Below are 20956 nucleotides of genomic sequence, written 5' to 3' on the forward strand. Positions count from 1 at the left end.
ATTTTAATATCTTGCTTGACTCATATCTCTTGGCCTTGATATGGCTTGATATATCTTGAGGAAATTGTAAACTGAAATGTTCAGTGTTGTATTGTTAATTCAACTAAGACTGATTAGAGTTCTACCAAACCAAGGAGAAATTAACCCCTTTGTGCAATTTGTTCGAAAAATCAATTAGCACACGTGTCTGTTAACGTGTACGCCATACTTGAGAAATCGTAGTCACTAGGAACGAGAAAAAACGCTCGAAAGCTTCATCCCTCATTAAACACTTTGGTGATTAATGCAAATAAGCACCTATCATTACCGATGCCTACGAAAATACCAAATTTTATTTGAATCCTTTCTTTACTTCCTGAAAAAAAAAAAAAAACGTGACAAGTAAAGAAACACCGTTTGACAGACCCCTCCCCCCATCCTCACTTAGCTGTATATAACAATCTCTGAAGTCTAATAAACGGCCAATTTTTCTCTAAATCTGTACACTATTTCTTGAGATATAGCCGCCGTACATAACGAAGAAAATCTTCAGTCGACTAACGGCTTGAAGAAATTGCTGCAAAAACTAATCAGTGCTAATTCATATCGGAGAGGGAACGTGTATGCATTTTTTTTTCTATTTTTATGGAGTAGTTTTTGCGAAAGAATGGCTACAAACGTCGGTTACACACACACACACACACACACACACACACACACACAAACTTGCGTAAATACGCAGCACGGAGAGACACTGTTAAAAGGCCAAAATGGATTCAGTGAACCATCAAACGTAAAAATCACTATAAGTTGAAAATTCGAAAATTTTCTCCAATACAATACTATTTTCTTCTACTTTACAAATATTGTATGGATACCATATAGAGCTATTCCATGGGAATGGTAAATATGTTCCGCACGTGATGCCTGATATATTTTATTAAAAATAATAATTTGAAAGAGTGATGCGTGTGTGAACAAAATATTTTTTTCATAACAAATTACAAACGTATTTCCGATTCTTTTAGTAAAAGATTTCGTCATTACTTTTAAAGTCATTACTTTTTAATGAAACATATGAACCGTCACGTGCGGACCAAGTGACTAGTTTTCTGTGGAACGGCCCTATACATGTTTTTTTTTTTTTCAATGATTTAAACTATTGCTTCTTAACAAATAAGATGTGTTTCCTTTGCATTGGAACTTTTCTCTCAAACTATGCAAATTATTTTTACATTACTATATTAATAAAGCACAAATACTAACTAATTCATACAGCAAGTTACAAGAGGAGGACTTAGAATGTCCCACACATGACGTGCGCAAACTAAATACATTTATAAAAAAAATAATTAATAATAATATAACTGCGTCATGAGTATCTTTGTATCAAATATAAAGATTGAAAAATGCTTATCCCTGTTTATTTAAAACTACTGGTACACGCACGGCTTCGCCCGTAATAGAAAAATTAAAAGGTCTTTTGGTTCGCCTGTATATTTACAAATAATGTATGGTGAATTTTCTCGCCAATTGGCTTGTACCCATGTTACGGTTCCACGTTATGATAATTTCGCATCTCGCCAATTGGCTTGTGCCCGTGTTACGGTTCCACGTTATGATAATTTCGTAATTTACTCGTTCGTCTTATGATAATTTTGTTTTTAAAATTGGAATAGAAAAAGAACCACATCGAATTTTTGAAAAATCGCTTCGAGGTGCACTCCCCCATGCTACAAACTAACTTTGTGCCAAATTTCATGAAAATCGGCCGAACGGTCTAGGCGCTATGCGCGTCACAGAGATCCTGACAGACAGAGATCCGGACAGAGAGAGACCCTGACATACAGAGACCCCGACAGAGAGACTTTCTGCTTTATTATTAGTAAAGAATATTAAGAAATACGATAAAATATTGGTGAAATTTTAGCGTATGATTGCCCCGCACGTGACGGTTTAATGGCCCTATATCAGCAAAGAAGTTGAAACTCCTACTTTATAATTCAATTCAAAATCACACGCTTTAGTTTTTAATTTTCTTCTTTTTCTTTTATAAATGTACCCAGTTTGTCACACGTTTAACATTGCTATGCATAATTTATTCAGGCGCTTGACTGTGCACTACCCATAAACTCTTGTTTGATTAAAACACACGTTTTCTTTGAAAGTATCGTTAAAAACATCATAAAGTTTTAAAGCAGAGTTTTTAGAGATAAATTTAATTTTCAGGCGATTGAAAAAGCCGCCCTCTGAATTAATGTCTCCTTGGATATCAGTGAGGGTCGGATGGGTGAACAGGGTGAAAGGAAAAGTTTCCAAACATGGGAAATAGAACGTCCCGGAAATAAACTTTCATCGTTCCCCAAACACCATTACCGAAATGAAATTTTTTTGCTGATAAACTCACTTGGGTTTGAATGACTTTGGGGGCGGTAGAGCCTTGTGGCTGTTGAGTGAAAAAAAAAATGGGCGCAACGAAACGGCTAATATTTTAAACTAAAAGTACCTCATAAAAGAATTTAGGAAAACATTCCACCGTCAGAATCTTTAGAGAAATGTCATTCGTTGAGATGGGGTGGTAACATTCCAAAAAAAGAACTCGAATATGCTTTAAAATTTAGCATTATTGTTTATTTTATTTGTTGTTTAAACAAACACACGTACGCGTTGTTTTCTGGTGTCTACTATGTCTACCCAAAAAAGTTCATAATGTCGTCTATTAATTTTTTTATATGAAGCGTTTCGTATAATAAACCAGATCAAGGAAAAAGAAAAAAAAATCACGCTCTGCCTACCTATTTTTTTCAAACGACTTTTTTCATTTGATAAACGTCTTTATACGAATAGAAGACTTTATTTTCATTTCCTTTTTAAAATTAACTCCATTATCTAATTATTTACAGATACAAATTACTTGGGTAAAGCTGATTTTGTAGTGGATCTGCATTTATTTCGATTTTTTTTTATTTTCCAATCAAGGTCCAATAAATTTCACACAGTTTCTAATTTTATCTCTTGCATGCGACTAGTATGCTAAATTTTAGTACTAGTACTGAGCTGTGCAACATACTAGAAAACTAGTATGCTAAATGCTAGTATGTTGTTGAATAATTCAAATTCAGCAAAATTCGAAAATTTGCGTGAAACCAATGGTTTTATTAATATAAAAGAAAGTGAAAATACTAGAACCTATTCAGAGCTAAATGTACTTTTAGCTAACGAAATCCCATGCTTCCAGTCATGTGATAAAGTTTCGGCAACTCTGTCCTAAACATGGCAATTCGTATAACGTTACTGATCCGCCATTTTGGTGCACTTTTGTGGGAGATCCTAGATCTTCAGGATTTGGATCTCAGAAGCTTAAAACCCCATTATTTTAAAGACATCTCTGCATCTCTGAAAAATTTCCTCCAATTGGCTGACGGTCAAGTGGAGACTATTTAAATGATCAGGTCAGTTGACGTGGAATGACTTATACAGGGTGTTGTTCCGTTTTAACCTGCAAGACCCTTATTTTCGCAACCGTTAGTCCTAGATGTATACTTCCAATTGCAAAAATGTTCAAAATCAGGTGCCGAGTTTAAGTACTGAAAGTTTTAAGTGAAAATAAAAATAACTCAAAAAATACAAATTTTATTTTTTTATACGGGTCCTAGTTCCCCTAACTTATACTTGAGGAAATAATCTCCATTGAAAAATAATTCCAACATAAAAAGTTTGAAATTAGTACGGCCAATATTTACCGAGATATGACACGTAGCGCTTTGTGACTTAGACCATTTTTCACTCACCGTCAATAACACCTTTTGGGGGAAAATATAGCAGTTAACAAGTGTTTAAAATGAAATGTGTGCATAGAGTGGTTTACAAATTGTTCGAGGTTTTGTAGTGTGTTTTTACGTGTCACGGCATAACATTTGCATTTTTTTTTTTGCGGAATCACGATTGCTTATTGTTCTCACTTGACTGTTTTGATGTCCTTTGATTTTATTTTCCCACCGCCACCCTCTGCAGCATCACCGTCGACCGGGTCCTCACGATGCTGTTCCTGTAGCGAAAGCCGTCTCCAGGTTGCATCCATGTCCTACACACACGCGCATACATACACAACTACACACACACGCACGCACACAAACACACATATACAAACACATGCACACAACTACCCACACATTCATGCCTGAAAACAGACACAAACACATATGCCTACACACATGCGTACACACACATACACATACCCCCTACACACAAACACACATACCCCCACACACAAACACACACGCCTACGTACACACACTCGTGGTTGCGAAAAACATAATTTGAATTCAAGATGTCAAAATTCAAATTATTATTATTATTTTTTTTAATTGCAATGAAACTTATGAAGATCTTATTTTTCTTACTTAGACGGCCTGCCATTCTTCTGAAAGGGCGATAAGTTCAAATCGGCCTGCCTTAAAACTTTGAAATGGAATATCTCTTTGAGTTTTGGTCACACAATTGTCAAATCTTTTACGTCATTAATAGTTTTCAATGGAGATTATTTCTCTTAATATGAGTTAGGGGACCTGGGGCCCGCATAAAAAGTTTTTTTTGACTGATTTTTATTTTTGCTTCAAACGTTCAGTATCTTAACTCTACATCTGATTTTGAATATTTTTGTAATAGGAAGTATACATCTAGGACTAACGGTTGCGAAAATAAAGGTCTTGCAGGTTAAAACGGAACATCCTGTATGCTTTTTTTCTAAATCTTTTAACACGAAATTATGAAAACTTTGGCCCAATCGTGATTGCGATAGTATTTAAAATTATTGTGTCACTTAAATTTCCAATTTTACGACTAAATCAAGCATCAAACTTAAGTAAGAGGGAAAGACAGGTTATTGTTTCAGGTACCTACATTTTAGCCTCATAATAATTTCCCCGCTGCCGTAAACTGCTTCAAAACGTTTCAGTTAAAGAATTTAAAATGCTTAAAATTCACTAGATTTTCCCATTAAGCAATTAATGAGAATGCGGAGTTAAAACCAATCGAAGCGTTATTTGCCAAGTTGATAGTACTTAAACAATCCCTTTTCTTCCCGTGAGTGGAAAATTATTTGCCGAAGTTAATGCCAACATTTCAAATTAATTCAGCTTGTATACACAAGTTTTATTCTCCTCCGAACCAATCAACTGATAAAACCATTTCATTCGGGAACATCGTCAGTCACAAATAAGAAAATATATATTCCCCGGGGAGTACCATCAAAAGAGAACTTTTTCGGAGAAGCATCCTTACACATACAGCACGTTAAAACGTTTCCGTACAGCAACATTTTATCTTTTCCATTTACATTGCAGCTCCCATCTTTTAGAAAATGGCTTTTGTTTCGTTCCAGCTGTATTCTACGTTCTCGTGTTTATACATCACTCCAATATTTTATCTTCCTCCTTCCCTTGAGGATGATCTGATGCAGCGTTCGAAATCCTACGAGACCAGTCGGATATTCTTTTTGAGGCTTGAAAAACATTTTTTACCTTTTTAGTTTTAGTGGATGGTAGAGCATATTGCTTGGTTATTGGAGATATCCAAATTGTTAACCAAACTAATATTTAAAAAATACATATAGAGAGAGAGGAAACTAGACCATTATAGAGGAGGTACTGACCAAATAGGATTAAACTTGGTAATACGGGGGACTTAAGTTGCAGTAAAACAAAAAGATAGCAAGAAAGTGAAAAACGAAACATAATGTTTTTCTTTTTTTAACGAAATTTTAAAACCAATTGCCTATTTTGTGAGAAGATAATCCTTTGGATACTTTGACGTTTTTCAACAATGGAAGGAAGGATTCTTTTAACTAAGTAAAATTGTTTTGAAGCTTCTATGCCAAGTACACCGACTGAAACAGGGGCGGACTGGGTCCCGCAAGAGGGCGCCAAATTTGGACTCCAAAAGATTCAAAAAAAAAAAAAAAAAAAAAAAAAACGAGCTGATGTGTGCATCACATGACTTCCTTTTACTCCAATTTAATGTCATTTCCCCATCATTGGCAATTTTAATGTGATTCAATTGTTTACTCTCTAAATATCACCAACAGTGGCCAAATTAAAATCAAATTTAAAATTTAAAAAAAAACGCCAAAACTTGGCGACCAAAAGATTGGAGATATATCGCCAAGTGTCCGCCAAATTTGAACACCACTTGAGTTTACATCGAAATTAACAATGATTTCCCCTTAAAAAGGGACAAAAGACCCCCTTTGGAGCATCCGAATGCAACCAAAAAGGGAGGTGCACAATTAGACCACATTAGAAGTCAAAGTACCAAATTTCAACTTTCTAGGACATTCCGTTCTTGAGTTATGCGACATACATACACACTTACGCACATACATACGTACATACAGAAGTCACGAGAAAACTCGTTGTAATTAACTCGGGGATCGTCAAAATGGATATTTCGGATGTTTGTACGTTCTTAGGCCTATATCCACGTGTGGTCGGGGTGAAAAATAAACTCAATATTCATTCGGGGGTGAGCAAAATGGAAATTAAGGCTGATTTTTGAGTGAAAATTTTTTCGCGAATACAATACTTCCTTTTTTGTAAAAGGAAGTAAAAAAAAAAGTGCTGCGGAACCTTTTGCATTAGAAATTACTCCAAAATTTCTAGAATTTAGATCCAGCCTTTGAAAATCGGTCAGGATGATTTCAAATGAGTTAAGCGTTTTTCAGAATGATGAAAGGACTCAAACGTCAAATTAAACCGAAATGTAATTGGCACTATGTAAATAATTAACCCTTTATCATCCTCCCTGTATTTCACGTTTATCCTCCTCAAAATTTTATTTATTTGGATATTTAAAGAATACTTTTGTGTTAAAACGCTTTCTGGGTTAGAAATTTAAGCAAAAAACAGTAGTGGTATATTTAAATTAACTTGACAAAAAGTTGTATAGTGCAGCTCTGATTAGTTGAGCTGTGCCCTTGACTATGTTTACCTGTTTTAGGAGAGTTTAGTGAAAAATAGACGTATTGTCGGCTCGAATTTTAGTTGGAATATTTTTGAAAACTACTACTCTGTTGAGTAGTAGTTTTCAAAAATATTACTACTCTGTTGAGTAGTAATGTTTTTGAAATTACTACTCTGAAAATTGAGAGTTGAGTTGAGAAACTCGAAAGTTCCTCAACTCAACTCAATGCCAATTAACCTTCCTTTTCTTCCGGAACAGGGGTAAGGAATGTAAGAGTCGGAGCTCAACTTCTCAGAGCCTCACAATACTAGAGATGGATTTTCAAATTTATGTCGTGCTACAGTACACTCCCGATTATCCGTGGAATTGAGTGGCGCAAGTGCCACGGATAATAAAAATCGCGAATAAACCGCAAAAAGGCTAAAATGAGGGACAAATAAGGTAAAAATTGTCCTCCCTTAAAAACTTTGCTGTATTGATGCATAATACTTTCCACAAACAGTAAAAACGTTTTGTATTTTTGCACAGCAGAACTTAACATCAATAAATATCAAGTACATGTACGATTGTACGTTGAAGAAAACACAATAATAAATAAAGCAAAAACAACTGGGTTTATAGTTACAATTTTTTGACAAAAAAAAATACAGCTATTGGTATTTGCTGCGAAAGTACATAACTCTGACTGTCGATTGACTCGCAGATAATCCGCTCCGCGGATAATCGGCAGTTTATTGTAGTTTAAATTTCTCAATGTAAATAAAGATTGTGACTAGAAAAAAAAAGAAATTTTGCTTATTAAAAAACGTTTTGGAGACAGAAAGACTGAATTTTGGCTAATCACTTGTCGTCACATTATAATAATTTTTTTTTCTTATTTGTCTTTCTTACTTTTTCTTAAAACAAAAAAATAAAAACTGATAAATTTGATGAAAGAAATAATTAAAACTTTAAATAAGGTTATTTTTCCATAAGGTTAAAATGTAACATTAAAATGCTTCATTGATAATAGTGTAAATCTAAAGAAATAGAAATAACGGGCATAAGTATTTAAACATTAACTTGAATATAATTGTTTGTTTTGTTTTTGGTGCCTTTTTACCACATTGAATTCTGAATACAAACATTTTAATAGTAAAAAAAAGTCTTACAAATGTGTCTAAACTATCTCCAAAAAGGTAGGAGTAACAGTAAATTATTAAAAAGCTTGATGTAACAAATGTGTTCCTGGAACAAGTCCAGTTTGGCTCAACTGCTTAAGCAGTTATTATTTAATTATCCTGTTTTTGGATGATGTCCCAGATTTCGCAGATACAATTGCTACTTGGTACAGTAATCTACGTTTTAAGCTTTGAAACATTCGAGACACAAGGAAGTATTAATTTGTTTTGAAAATTTCTAGACGTATCTTTCGAAGCTGAAATTTTAAAGTCGGTGAAGAATGTTCCATCATGCACTCAAGGGACTATATGTCCGTCTATAATATCGAAAATATTTGAATAAAAAATATTTGGAACTATCTTAGCTCTTTTTTCTCTCTTTCTTCCTTCCTTTCTTTTTTTTTTTCGTTTTTTTTATAAGGTGTAAGGAGCAGAAAATATTGACTTTATCACTACCAACTACTATATGATCGGTCAAAATATGTTTAGTCAGTTAAAACAAAGTTAGACAATGCAGTCATAATTAGGTTTATGGAACTCCGATGAGTGGACCGCCACTGTATAGGGACTACGTAAAAAACAATTGTGTAACCTTACTTCATAAAATTGGTGGCAGCATAGATGCCATCAATGCTCTGGAATAACTTAACCAATATAACTGGTGTAAAGTTACACATCGCTTGTGAAAGGTTAAACCATGGTAATGTAACTATAGCTTAACGTCTTACTAATTTCCGCGTAAGGTTACACCAGAATTTTATGTATGCTTAGAGAGAAATTGCTTCAAAGATTACACATTAGCAAAAATTAAGATTTCATCTGACTTTTTTGAGCGGATATTCCTTTTTAATTACTAGTAGACTTAGACTGCAAGTTAACTACTCGATAGTTTAAATTATCCAGCTATACGAAATGATCAAGTAATACTTTCTTTCTATACGTTTTAAATTTAAAATAAAAATAATAAATTAGTAGGTTACAATGCTTGAAATTTCATTATAGCAGCATAACAAGCTAGAATCCCCTTGGTTTTTGTATTATTTACAGCTTTTGCATTCAATCATTCGCTAATTCAATATTTATCAAGTTCATGCTTTTTTCACGACCAATATACACCAAATATATATAGATATATTTATATACGTAAACATTTGCATTGCACTAAGAGAGAAAATAATCTGAGTGGCGTCCGAACACACAACATAAGTCTCACGGACAGGTCGCAAAGTTTTTACCGCTAGGCCACAAAGACCGGTTTTCGTTTCACTTATAAAAGTTACCCATCTTAGCGCCAATGCTTATCTTTACGCATGCGCTTTGAACTCTTCTGACTGCAGCTGGGACTTTACACAAACCATGTGCTTGGTTCCTCCAACAAGTTTTCAAAACAATCATACTACCCACTCCAGAATACGTGTAACGTTACACCTAATAATACTGCCAACCATACATATTTTTTTTTTTACAGTGCATGCTGTACATGCACGGCTGCACGTTGACAAACAGTGGAACTCAAAATTCTTCTGCAACGGTCACACTGAAGCAAAAAAAAAAGTCGTCGCGGTCGTTGCTTGAAAGATTACACATTAAAAAAATTAATCACGATATCGAAGCGTTTAAAAACAAAGGGGCGTTGTTGTCAAAATTTTAAAAATAAAGATAACGAGCGCAAAATGGTAGAACTAAAGCTTATCTGTTAGCAGGAGACGAGAGTTAGTGGGACATATTGTTACTGTCGTACTTGTTGTTTCCTATCCTAACTGGTCTCGTCAACAAGCTAGACTAGCTCCATAAGGTCAAATATGTCAAGGCAGGAAGAAAAGTTGAGTTCCGATCTCCCTTTTTGAGGCCCAGGAGAAAGGAGGAGATGACCAGGATCCATTGGAGGGGCGGGGGCTGCATTGGGAAACGGAGAATTTTACAAGTTCTGCTAGCCAAAAGGCGTGAAGCAACGTGAGGTAGAAAATATTTGCTCTATGAACTCGTGACCAGATTGTTTCTAGTAATCAGAGACACCTCGATGTGAGGTCACGGGAGGCTTCGGTGACCTTCCAAAATATTCCTTATTCGGCAAAATTATCATCATTTGAACAAATTTGAAGATTTATTTGACAAATTGAGTATTTCCAACCACTCAAAAAATTTGAGATTGGATCGCCCCTGACGGTAACTGCTGCTGTAAACTGAGAGTTAGAAAAACTTATAAATTCACTCCTAGCTACAATCTGAAATTCTGTTGCCATACGGTTACATTACGATACCATTCCGTTACTTCTCACTCCCTCATTTTTGAACTCACCCTTGTTTTACGACCTGCAGGACTGAATAAAAGTGAAATTTTCATAGCAATACATTAAAAAAAAATAATATTCGGGTTCTTGTGTGTGGGGGGGAGGGAGGGGGGGGGGTCACATATCTGTTTCTGCTGTGAAAGTCGTTCGGGCGTACACGAAATATACTTGAAGAAAGCGCCTGTTCAAGATCATAAACGGATGCGTTTTGAAGTCGGTAAAAATGTGAGTGAAAGCATGAGACAGGGCCCCTAAAACTAGTTTTTTCAAAGTGAATTAACATTTAAACTGAAAAAAAAGCATTTAATTAACATAAAAGGCGTAAGCAACAAGAAAATAAGAAAGTGAAAAAATAATAATAACGATCAAATTTCATTCTTATTTTTTAACAATTTTAGCTCGTTTAAGTCCTTCCTTTCAAAAACAGCCTGGAGAAAAAAAAAACTCATTTTCTTTTACAAACCGATGGTTCGTGAAAGCAAACATAAGACTAATTAAGCAAAGGAAAATCTGCACCCTCACTTGCTCCCAAATGACTTAAATAAAACTAGGATTTTTAAGTAACTTATTATTCCGTGTCCTCTTGAGACTTTAGTTGGTATAAATTCTTAAAATATTCTCACGGTACAAGATCTTTAAAGATTTTTTGCTTCGTACTTTCATTTGTAAATTTTAGAAGGGAACCCTTGCAGATTTTTTCAGTCCATCATTCTTTTTTTCCTCTCTTGTTTTTGTTGGTTGGATATTTACATTCACGCGTCTTTAATTGAACATAACTATATTTGTGAATTATGGGTAAGTTTTATGCAACGTCATCTGGAAAGGAGAAAAAAATAAGCTTTGAAAAAGACGATTAGTTAACCAGTTGAAAATTAAAGTCAGGAAATGTAATATTTTTAACCGTTTGGAAGCATTCATAAGGGCGTAAAATAATAAAATAGTTTTTTTAAAAACGAGCTTTTAATCTTACATGAAGTTAGACGGGGAAACATTTGTTTTTTATGTCCAGAGTTTCATATGTTTGCTACATGCTATCAATGGGGTTAGTGTGAGCATGGTATTTCATAAAAATATATATTATTTTAACTTGTTATTGTAACTTGCTAAATTTTTAAAAAATGTGAAAAATAAAGCATGAATGGTTTGGCAGACTCGCGTAGAGATTTTACAAAAATAATGAATAAATTTATTAAACACTAGCTGCTGCATTCGGATCTGCTATTTTTTTTAAAATTGTTACTTATCTGGCTTTAAAACACCTAAATCAGCCGTAGACAACCATTCTCGCCCCCGGGATATACTATTTTATGAGTCGCAGCGCACAAAGTTATGGAAAAAAAAAGTTACGTTTCAATCAATTGTTCTTTAGTCATGTCGCTGATTTCTTTCTACGAAAGATTTTCAGGATTGATCAAAACTGAAATTGTTTGCGAAAAGGGGAATAATACTTTTTTCGGTTGTATTTAAATGGTTTCCCCATTAAAAAAAGTTTCCACTGCCTTTTTTGGTATCAGAGGGTCAACACAAATATCGGCAGAACGTTGTCTAAAACGTAAGAACTACTTAAGGTGAACGTAAAAGGGTGTAAAAAAGCTAAAGCTCAAAAGCTTGAACTAGAGCAAAAGTTCACTACTCAAAAAATATATCGTGGTTATACATCATTTTGATTTCAGAACAACTGTAAAGAGAGAAAAAGCTGTGCTTCAACTAAGTAACTAAAACGTAGCGAAGCTAGTTTACAAAATGAGAATTGCATTTATTGAAATTAAGCACTGCAGACATGAAAAATCAGTCACAATCATCGAAGCATTTATAGATCATTTCTATAAATAAAATAATAGTTTAAAAAACTAAAAAAAAAAAAAAAAAAAACACGCTTAAGTAGCAAAAAGGAACTAAAACTTTAAAAATAATCTTTGGATGACAAGTATATAAAGTAATTGACCAAACACTTCATTTTACTGTAATAGAAAAAAGCGTGGGGGCTGCTTATTTACATTTTTACATGGATAAAAAGTGGAAGAAATTTAAGACAACTGATAAGAAGCCCCCCACGCTGTTTTCTATTACAGTAAAATTAAGTGTTTGGTCAATTGCTTTATATACTTGTCATCCAAAGATTATTTTTAACTTTTTAGTTCCTTTTACTATTAAAGCGTGTGTTTTTAGTTTTTTAAACTATTATTCTATTTTTTACTTTTTTGCTCTTTTTACTACGAAAGCGCCTAAAACCTCTCGGCCACGAACGCTCATAAAGTGGTGGAACGTAATCACAGTAATAAGCAACTAGCTCTTAGTCCAAAAGAGAAATACTCACAAACATACAAGTGAAGCTAATAAAAGCGTATTTAAAAAAAACCCCGCAAATTAAAACTTTTTGTCGAAGTTTTAAATACCCCAGATTATACTTACCTTCTTTGCCTAGCAAAAAGTGAGCACCGGTTTATCTGCCCACGTAATTCCGTTAGAAAAAGAAACATTGAGGTCCCTTGGAGTTAGTTGTAACGAGATTTTACTAAACATTTTATAATGCATGGTATTTCCCATTTCACTGCACAAAGTATTCTTACTTACAAAACATAAATCATGCAGCTTGCAGATAATATTAGACACGAGTACATGAATGGAAAAGAGGGATGCTCAAAGCATCATAAAAAGAATTTAGCCATGTCTCAACCTTAAAAAAAAGTAATCAAAATTATGAAAAAAATATGTGCCGTTTTGGTAAAATGCAATAGTGTTTGGCGTCACAGTAAAAAAAAAAAGAATCATTTTAAAAATTGTTTTTAATATAAAAAAAAGCGCGAAAAAAAGGAACAAATTTTAAGGGAAAATGACTTTTGTATACTTTATATTTCAGAAGCCCGCATTCTTATTAACAAGGGAAGCAGTTAAAAACTTTTCTTTGTTATTATTAGTTCAATTTTTATTAAACATACCGACAATTGCAAAGGTTAGAAAGGTGGATCCCCGGTTTCACCGACATCTCAAATTTTATCCCAACTTGAATACATCACAAGTTATGCTTAAAACTGAAAAACGGGGGGGGGGGGATTAAATGACGCGAAACTGGGGAGGCACCGTTAGAAATGCTAAATGATTTTAACTATTTTGACCTTTAAATCGCTATTTACAGACTAAAAGAAATTAAAAAAATATATATATTTCGCCACACATTTTCCTTTTAGCAAAAGCATGACATAAGTGAAAACATTTTACTGTGAATGCATAATTTTAACACGTTTAGATCTTTGATATTTTAATGTTCAAGGCTTACCTCCGTAACGAAATCAGCTTTTCCTAGGAGGCTGACCGGTTGTCAGGTCGGTCCACACAATAGAGGATTCTACAGACAAGGCAACACCGACAAGTTTTCGATCTACCGTAAACCGGCTGAAACTCGTTTCAATCTCATTACGAAGTTACTAACTAAATACAGCGTCAGCGGTTCAATTATCAGGAGGAATCGGCTTGCTCTAATGTGAATTCCATTTCCGAGCGAATCTCAGTCCCTTGTGGAAATTTCCGCTGAACCAATTTGTTCATGGGCCATCGAGCCCCACACGCCTTCCAGGTTTTGCAGCTGAATGTGAGAACAGATATGACAGAAGGCTTACCGGAACGAAATATTAATGAAGGAAGTGTATGACTTTCTCATTGGTATTGAAAATGGTAATGCATATTAGATATTGATAAAATAAAAGTGAAATGGATTGAAGAACTTAAACATTACCCGTAGAGCGACAGCTACTGATCTAGAAAAACATAATTTTAAGATAGAAATTGATAAAATAAAAGTGAAATGTAATGAAATTAAACCATAGAACGAGAGCAACTAATATAGAAAAACAGAATTTTAAGATAGATATTGATAAAATTAAAGTGAAATGTAATGAATAACTTAAACATTACCCGTAGAACAATAGCTACTGATCTAGAAAAACAGAATTTTGAGATAGGTATTAATAAAATAAAATTGAAATAAAATGAAGAACTTAAATATATACCCGTAGAACGACAGCTACTGATCTAGAAAAACATAATTTTAAGATAGAAATTAATAAATTAAAGTGAAATGTAATGAAATTAAACCATAGAACGAGAGCAACTAATATAGAAAAGCATATTTTAAAGATAGAAATTAATAAATTAAAGTGAAATGTAATGAAATTAAACCATAGAACGAGAGCAACTAATATAGAAAAGCATATTTTTAAGATAGAACGAATACGAAATACAAATGTCCATTAAGTGCGAACAGTCCTTTTAATGCTTTAATAACTGAGTGTTGCCACCCAAAGCAGTATTTATAGGAATAATAATCTGACCTTATATGCACTATAAAATTCTTAAGACCAAAAAATGTTCCCCTTAAGGGAGTCCGGGACAAAAAAAATCGTCAAATTTTGCAATTTTTTTTAACATTTAAAAAAATTTCTCCGTTGTTTTCTTCTTAAAACGATGTTTGAATCTTGTTTCTATCTTAATTAGAACGAAAGATATAATTAATTAAGTTAAATGTATTTAACTAATATTATATTAAAATTTGAAACCTTAAACGCGTTTTTCTCGACGATGCAATTTTTCCCGATTTTTTGCACTGAAACTCTTATAAGTCTAGAGCTGATAAAGTAATGATATTTGGAACACATTTTTTTCAAAAAGTTTACTTCAATTTTTGCTTGGACAGTTTGAAGGGAGGGGAAAAAAAAACCGTTTTCTGCAAAAAATACAATTTAAAAGAAAAAACGTATTTTCGAATTTTACTTCGATTTTTTTCTTATTTTTATTGAATTAATATTTTTTAAATCGCCGATTATAAATTTAAACTTTGATATTTGTGCATAATTATTTGAAAAAAAATTGAAAATTGACCAAGAATATTTTGAGTTTTATAGATTTAAAGCAACCTTTTTTTTTCAAAAAAGAAATTAACTTTATATAAATTTTTTTTAGAAATTTTTATCATGATTTTGCTTATTAAGTAATGGGGCAAAAAAAAAAAAAAAAAAATATCAAAACTCTAAGCTGTTTAATATGTTTTTTTTTTTAATATGTGTCCCGGACCCAGTTAAAATATTTGAATACTGGGAACTTATTGTGCTTATGTATTAAAGAGAAACCAAAAGAGAGATTATTTTAAAATTACGAAAACAATATTTAGCATAATCATACTATCATATCTTCCGAAATAAATGAATATATAATCAAAACCTCTAATATCTATCTATCTATCTATCTATATATAACTGGATTCATCGGTAGTGGAATAGTGGAAATATAAAAATAGAAAAGGAAGGATGTAAAATTACCATAAAAATGTATAGAGAAAAGCAGTGCGAAATGACTAGATTTTTTAAAAAAAAAGGAAAAAAAAAACAGAACAGACTTAAAAGCTGTTCCTTGAAATTGCATGGAAAAGTAAAAAAATACCTTTGTTCTGTTTAACATAATTTTTGAAGTCGGCGCAAAAACGATAGGAAAAACGATGTGTAATTTCATACTTTTCTGTGTGAATGATTTCAGAAATAAAATGATTTTTCCACCGCAAAAAATCACCTTATTTTCTCATACAAACGCTCGATAAAGAAAAGCTATCGAAGTGTCTAAAATTTTTAGTGACTGGATTTAAAACCCAATCCTTCAATGGGATTTATTTGTGTGAAAATCTTAACTAAACCATTTAAATATCAACAGTTTCCCAATCGAATTTATATTTCACAACAATACGTGTCACGTAACTCTAGATAAAAATCCTGTGTCTACTATTTGACCAGCATCAATCTTTATACATAAATGGCTACTTCTGTATGCCATTTTTTCAAAACTAATGGACCGATTTTAACCATTTTTTCACCACAGATAGCTATAATATTAGGGAACAACTTAGGCTTTAATTTATTCCTGAAAAACTTAGTGGATGGAAACTATGATGGAAAACAGTAAATGTCATGTAATTTAAAATGAATGATTAAATGATTAAATATAAAACCCATTGCTACGAAAATTTGTTGCCTTACAACAGCAATATTAAAAATAATCATAATGAAAATTTTGAATCAAGGCTTCTCCAAACATGAGTTTAAAAAAAATTTGGAAACTCTACTTTTTTCACACTTAGGGAAACATAGTAGAGAGCTTTTTTTTTCTTTTCGTGTGCGTGTACTATTTAATTAAATAAAGCGCACGGTTTTTTAGTGATCTTTGTTTTTGTTAGTTCATATTTTGGAAATTCTTCAAATGCTTCAATTCGTGCTTTCGTTTCTAAATGAATACTCGTTCGTTCTTTTTACTTATTGCTATTTTACTTTTATGGGTAAGGAAAAAGCTCGATTTTGAATCACGTCAAAGCGGTGTGTTTTGAGCTCTTTCAGTTAAAACATAAAACAAAAGAAAGTAGGGATTGTTTCTCACAATTATTACTGACCCAGGCAACGCCGGGTATTTTTGTTAGTTATTTACATAAATGAAGATAAAAAGACCACAAGAGCGACCACAATGAATGAATTTCATGTTTACTTCAGAGAAGCCTTCATTCTAAGTTTTCATTTTGATTACCATTACTATCATAGTTTTCTGGCTACCACTTTCTTTACCTATTGGTAATATATGTATTTGTTTAATAGTAGAATTACATGAAATTGACTTTTTTTGTCCATAAATCGTTTTCTATAGGAACAAATGAGACAGAAAGATGTAAAAGGATGTAAGTGCCAAATTTAATAATTTGGAGATAACCTCTACAAGTAATTAATGAACCACTCCTCTGTCTTGGGACAAGAGATAGCACTAATAACCCTGGTATGTGCTGCTGTACAGCATAATTTAGAGTAACTTTTCAATGAAAGCCTACCTAGGAAATTATCTTTAACACGTTTTATTCAAAACTTGAAAATATCCACTTACATCCCTTTGCTTCTCACTACCTCAAGTATGGTCAATCAAAAGCATGGGACCTAAGTTACTCAACGCCTTATTAATAAAAAAAAGAATAATAAAAACGAGACGCTATGAGTTAAACAAAAAATATATAAAAAACGTAAAGCAAACGCTATGGACTGATAACGCTTCCTTTTTGAAGACGGTTAAAACAGCTAAAATAATAAGTTGAAGATCAGCACACTATAAGTGATGTACCAAGCCAGACATTCTCAACTGCAGTACTGGCACCATCAATAACAGACAGCGGTCGCAGGAGCAATTTAACAATCCTTACAAAGCAAAAAATCTGCATGACCGCATTAAAACTTTTTTCTGGCTCATAAAAATAATAATTAAGTTTCGTATGGAATTTTTCAAAGTTTGTCATAATTTTAGAATATTCCCATACTTTTGTCGTTGAATGTTGGCAGCACAAGATTGTTTTCAAGAATGTTTCTTTTTACGTCTCTTAAAAAACAAACAAATGAACTAGATCACGAAATGATGTATAATACAAAAAACTCGAGTCTAATGCTTGTATCATCACTTCTAATACAAGTATAGAATAGTGCAATGATTTTGATTTATTTAAATGCAATTCTGTATAATATGAGAAACTGAAAATTTAGAGTAGTTAAAACAATAAAGAAGATCACAAACATAATAGTTCTAACTATAAATTTAAGAAAAAAAAAACGTATTTTTAACGATGAACATTTCTGCAAAAATTGCTTTCTGCTTACATTCTGCAAACCTCCTATTGATGTTATATTTTCTGTTCTTTTTGAAAACAATAATTGGACATTTGTACAATATGTGATTTATATTTGTTATTCTTAATTTCAACTACATTACCACCAAAGAGTAATTTTACCATGAATGGTTGTTGCTACGGTAACAATTATTCTTCGATTACGGTTTGAGGTAATGTATAGAAACTTGTATTAAGTTAAACTTTTAAATGCAGACTAAAATTATTTTTATGTCTAGCTTTGTGTTAATCGGTTTGGTAGATTTTATGTATATTGGATCAAGTGTAGTGTCCATTAAAGATGCAAAGGTACAGAAAATCTGAAACATTAAGGTACATAGTCCAATTACAAAATTCAATCTAGAAAAAATTGTAATATTGAATAAAAGTAGAAGCGTGACAGTAGAAATATTTGCAGATTTATTTGAAAAATACATAAGTGTCAAAATACTTTCCATTTTTAATAAACATTTATTCGTTTTATTATTTGTTTATGATGTTGAGATTCTGAGATCACAAAAGCTTGGAAAAAAAAATCATGAAAAAAAGTTTTGCATTCAATAATTTATAAATTTATTTCTTAACTTGGCGCACACGTATACGTACAATATTTCTTAAAAAGTTAAAAATCGCAACATATCATTTTCAATTTTCTTTAACTTTTGATTGAATATGAAATTTGACCTTTAGCTGCTACTGTCATTAATTTTTAGCTACAAAAAATACATAACGTTGGCTTCATGAAAGATAAAGAATGAAGTTGGAAAATGCTTGAATCTTTCATTCGAACAAAAGATAAGATGAAAAATGAAAACCATGCAGTTCTTGATGAATTGACATGACAATAGAAAACTCATGCTATGCAACATATTTCTTCGTCTTTTCACGCGTAAGCCCCTGGGAAATCACAAAAGACAGGTTGGAGAAAAGAAGATGGAAATAAGAAAAAAAAAAAACAAAACACAAAGCGGGTCTTACATCTTCTGAAGAAACAGTGACGGTAAGGAAAAATCCCTGTTCTGGATCTTCAAATGGCATTTTGGTGAGGAAAGACAATGATATTCTGAGCTCTGGGGGCTACTGAGTAATGAATGTAACCTCGTGGGGCAATGGGTCGGCTATTAAACGTAGAGAGCATACATAATTTTCTTACGAATCTGTGTGTTTGGTATACTTAAAGGAGTTGGAGAATAGCATGCATATGCTGTTTATGTGTTTTAATTATCCGTACTTTTGCTTGCTTTATAATTAAAATCTACCTTCAACCCCTTCAGTCGGAATTATGAAATATTTGACCAAAAATGTTGATATTTGGTACACAGTGTACTATGGTAAAAGGTATCTTATAGACAAAATTTTGAGTTTGTAGGAGAAAAATTAAAAGAGTTATGGCACGTCCAATATTCCGGACATATATTTTTGAAATTAATGTTTCATAAACAAAAACGATAAAATACCGAACAAACTTCATTATAAAATGTTCTACAAACAATTATAATACATAATATAAGCGTTTGAAACGAGTAATTAAAGATTATATATTTTTTAAAAAATCAGGAAAAAATCTCGCTTTTCAGAGGAATATCCATGGTTGGAAAAATGAGCCACTCTCTACCTCTAAATCCTTATATATCAGTGTTGTCAATCCCAAAACGAAAAATTATTTCACAGATTATAATAAGCAGAATGTAAAGAGTCATCTACAAAAAAAATCAACTAATGAAATCAATTATTAAATGATTAGCAGCTGTTTAAAGTGGTTGTCCGGTATACCGGACACCAGGTCTGAAGGGGTTAAGATATTCGGATTAATTTATTGCTTTGTGTTATTTCCCAAATTTTGCTACATTACTATCTCAGATGTGCAAAACTTCCAAAGGAAAATTGATTAATCTTGTTGATGGCCACAGTTTTTTCTTTCAGAGAATATAGAACATTTTTGCAGTCAATATAGCATTTATTGTTGAATGTTTTTTTTTTGAGCTATCACGATTGCTTATTGTTCTTACTTGACTGTTTTGATGTGCTATCATTTTATTTTCCCGCCAGCACCCTCTGCCAGCACCGCCGTCGCGTCGACCGGCCTCACGATGCTGCTCCTTTTGCGAAAACCGTCTCCAGGTTGCGTCCATATCCTACACACACACGCATACACACACATACACACACTCATGCCTGCGCACAGACACAAACACACTCCTACACACACATACTCATGCCTGCACACAGACACACACACGAAAGCCTGCACACACACACGCGCGCACACACACAGCACTGCATACACAACACGCACACACATGCATACATACACACATACACACGCACCCACACACATGCGCCTACACAAATACACACGCGCATTCATACACATACACGCTCGTGATTGCGAAAAACATAATTTGAATTCAAGGTGCCAAAAATTCAAATTAATATATATATATATATATATATATATATATATATATATATATATTTTTACTGTTTTTATAAATATAATTTCATGGAGCATACCTGCCATTTGAAAATACTTGATACTACATCTTTGAAGTTCTATGTATAAGGATGAAAAAAATAATTGACCAAACACTACCTTCCTTTTCTTTACTTCGGGAGTGCTACCGTACCCATCAAAAACACTTTAAAAACCAACATATTGAGGTGAGCAAATTTGTAAGGCTTGTTTTACTGATAAAATTTACATGTAAATATAGCTTACATTTCCGAAATCACTTTGATTTCTCTTATTTTGTCCAGGTTTCCCTTAAGCTCCGGATATGTAATTTGCTTTGAACCTGAAAGTATTTTCTTCAAAAATTTTCCCTACACAAAATGCATTTCATTTGGTAACATTCAAGTCATAAAACTAAAGTCGGCCGAAAATTCTTCAGAAT

The 20956-nt window shown here is 32.8% G+C and overlaps 1 protein-coding gene across 1 annotated transcript in view; it reads right to left on the reverse strand.

The window, feature by feature from the left end:
• LOC129221000 (neuronal acetylcholine receptor subunit alpha-7-like) overlaps positions 1 to 19100 on the reverse strand; it is a 141132-nt gene extending 122032 nt beyond the window's left edge. The window contains exon 1 of the mRNA XM_054855436.1: positions 19041 to 19100. Within this exon, the coding sequence (XP_054711411.1) occupies positions 19041 to 19100 (60 nt within the window). The remainder of the gene's footprint in view (positions 1 to 19040) is intronic.
• Between the last annotated feature and the right edge of the window lie 1856 nt (positions 19101 to 20956).

The sequence above is a fragment of the Uloborus diversus genome, chromosome 4, assembly GCF_026930045.1.
Source record: "Uloborus diversus isolate 005 chromosome 4, Udiv.v.3.1, whole genome shotgun sequence".
Taxonomy (NCBI): Eukaryota; Metazoa; Arthropoda; class Arachnida; order Araneae; family Uloboridae; genus Uloborus; species Uloborus diversus.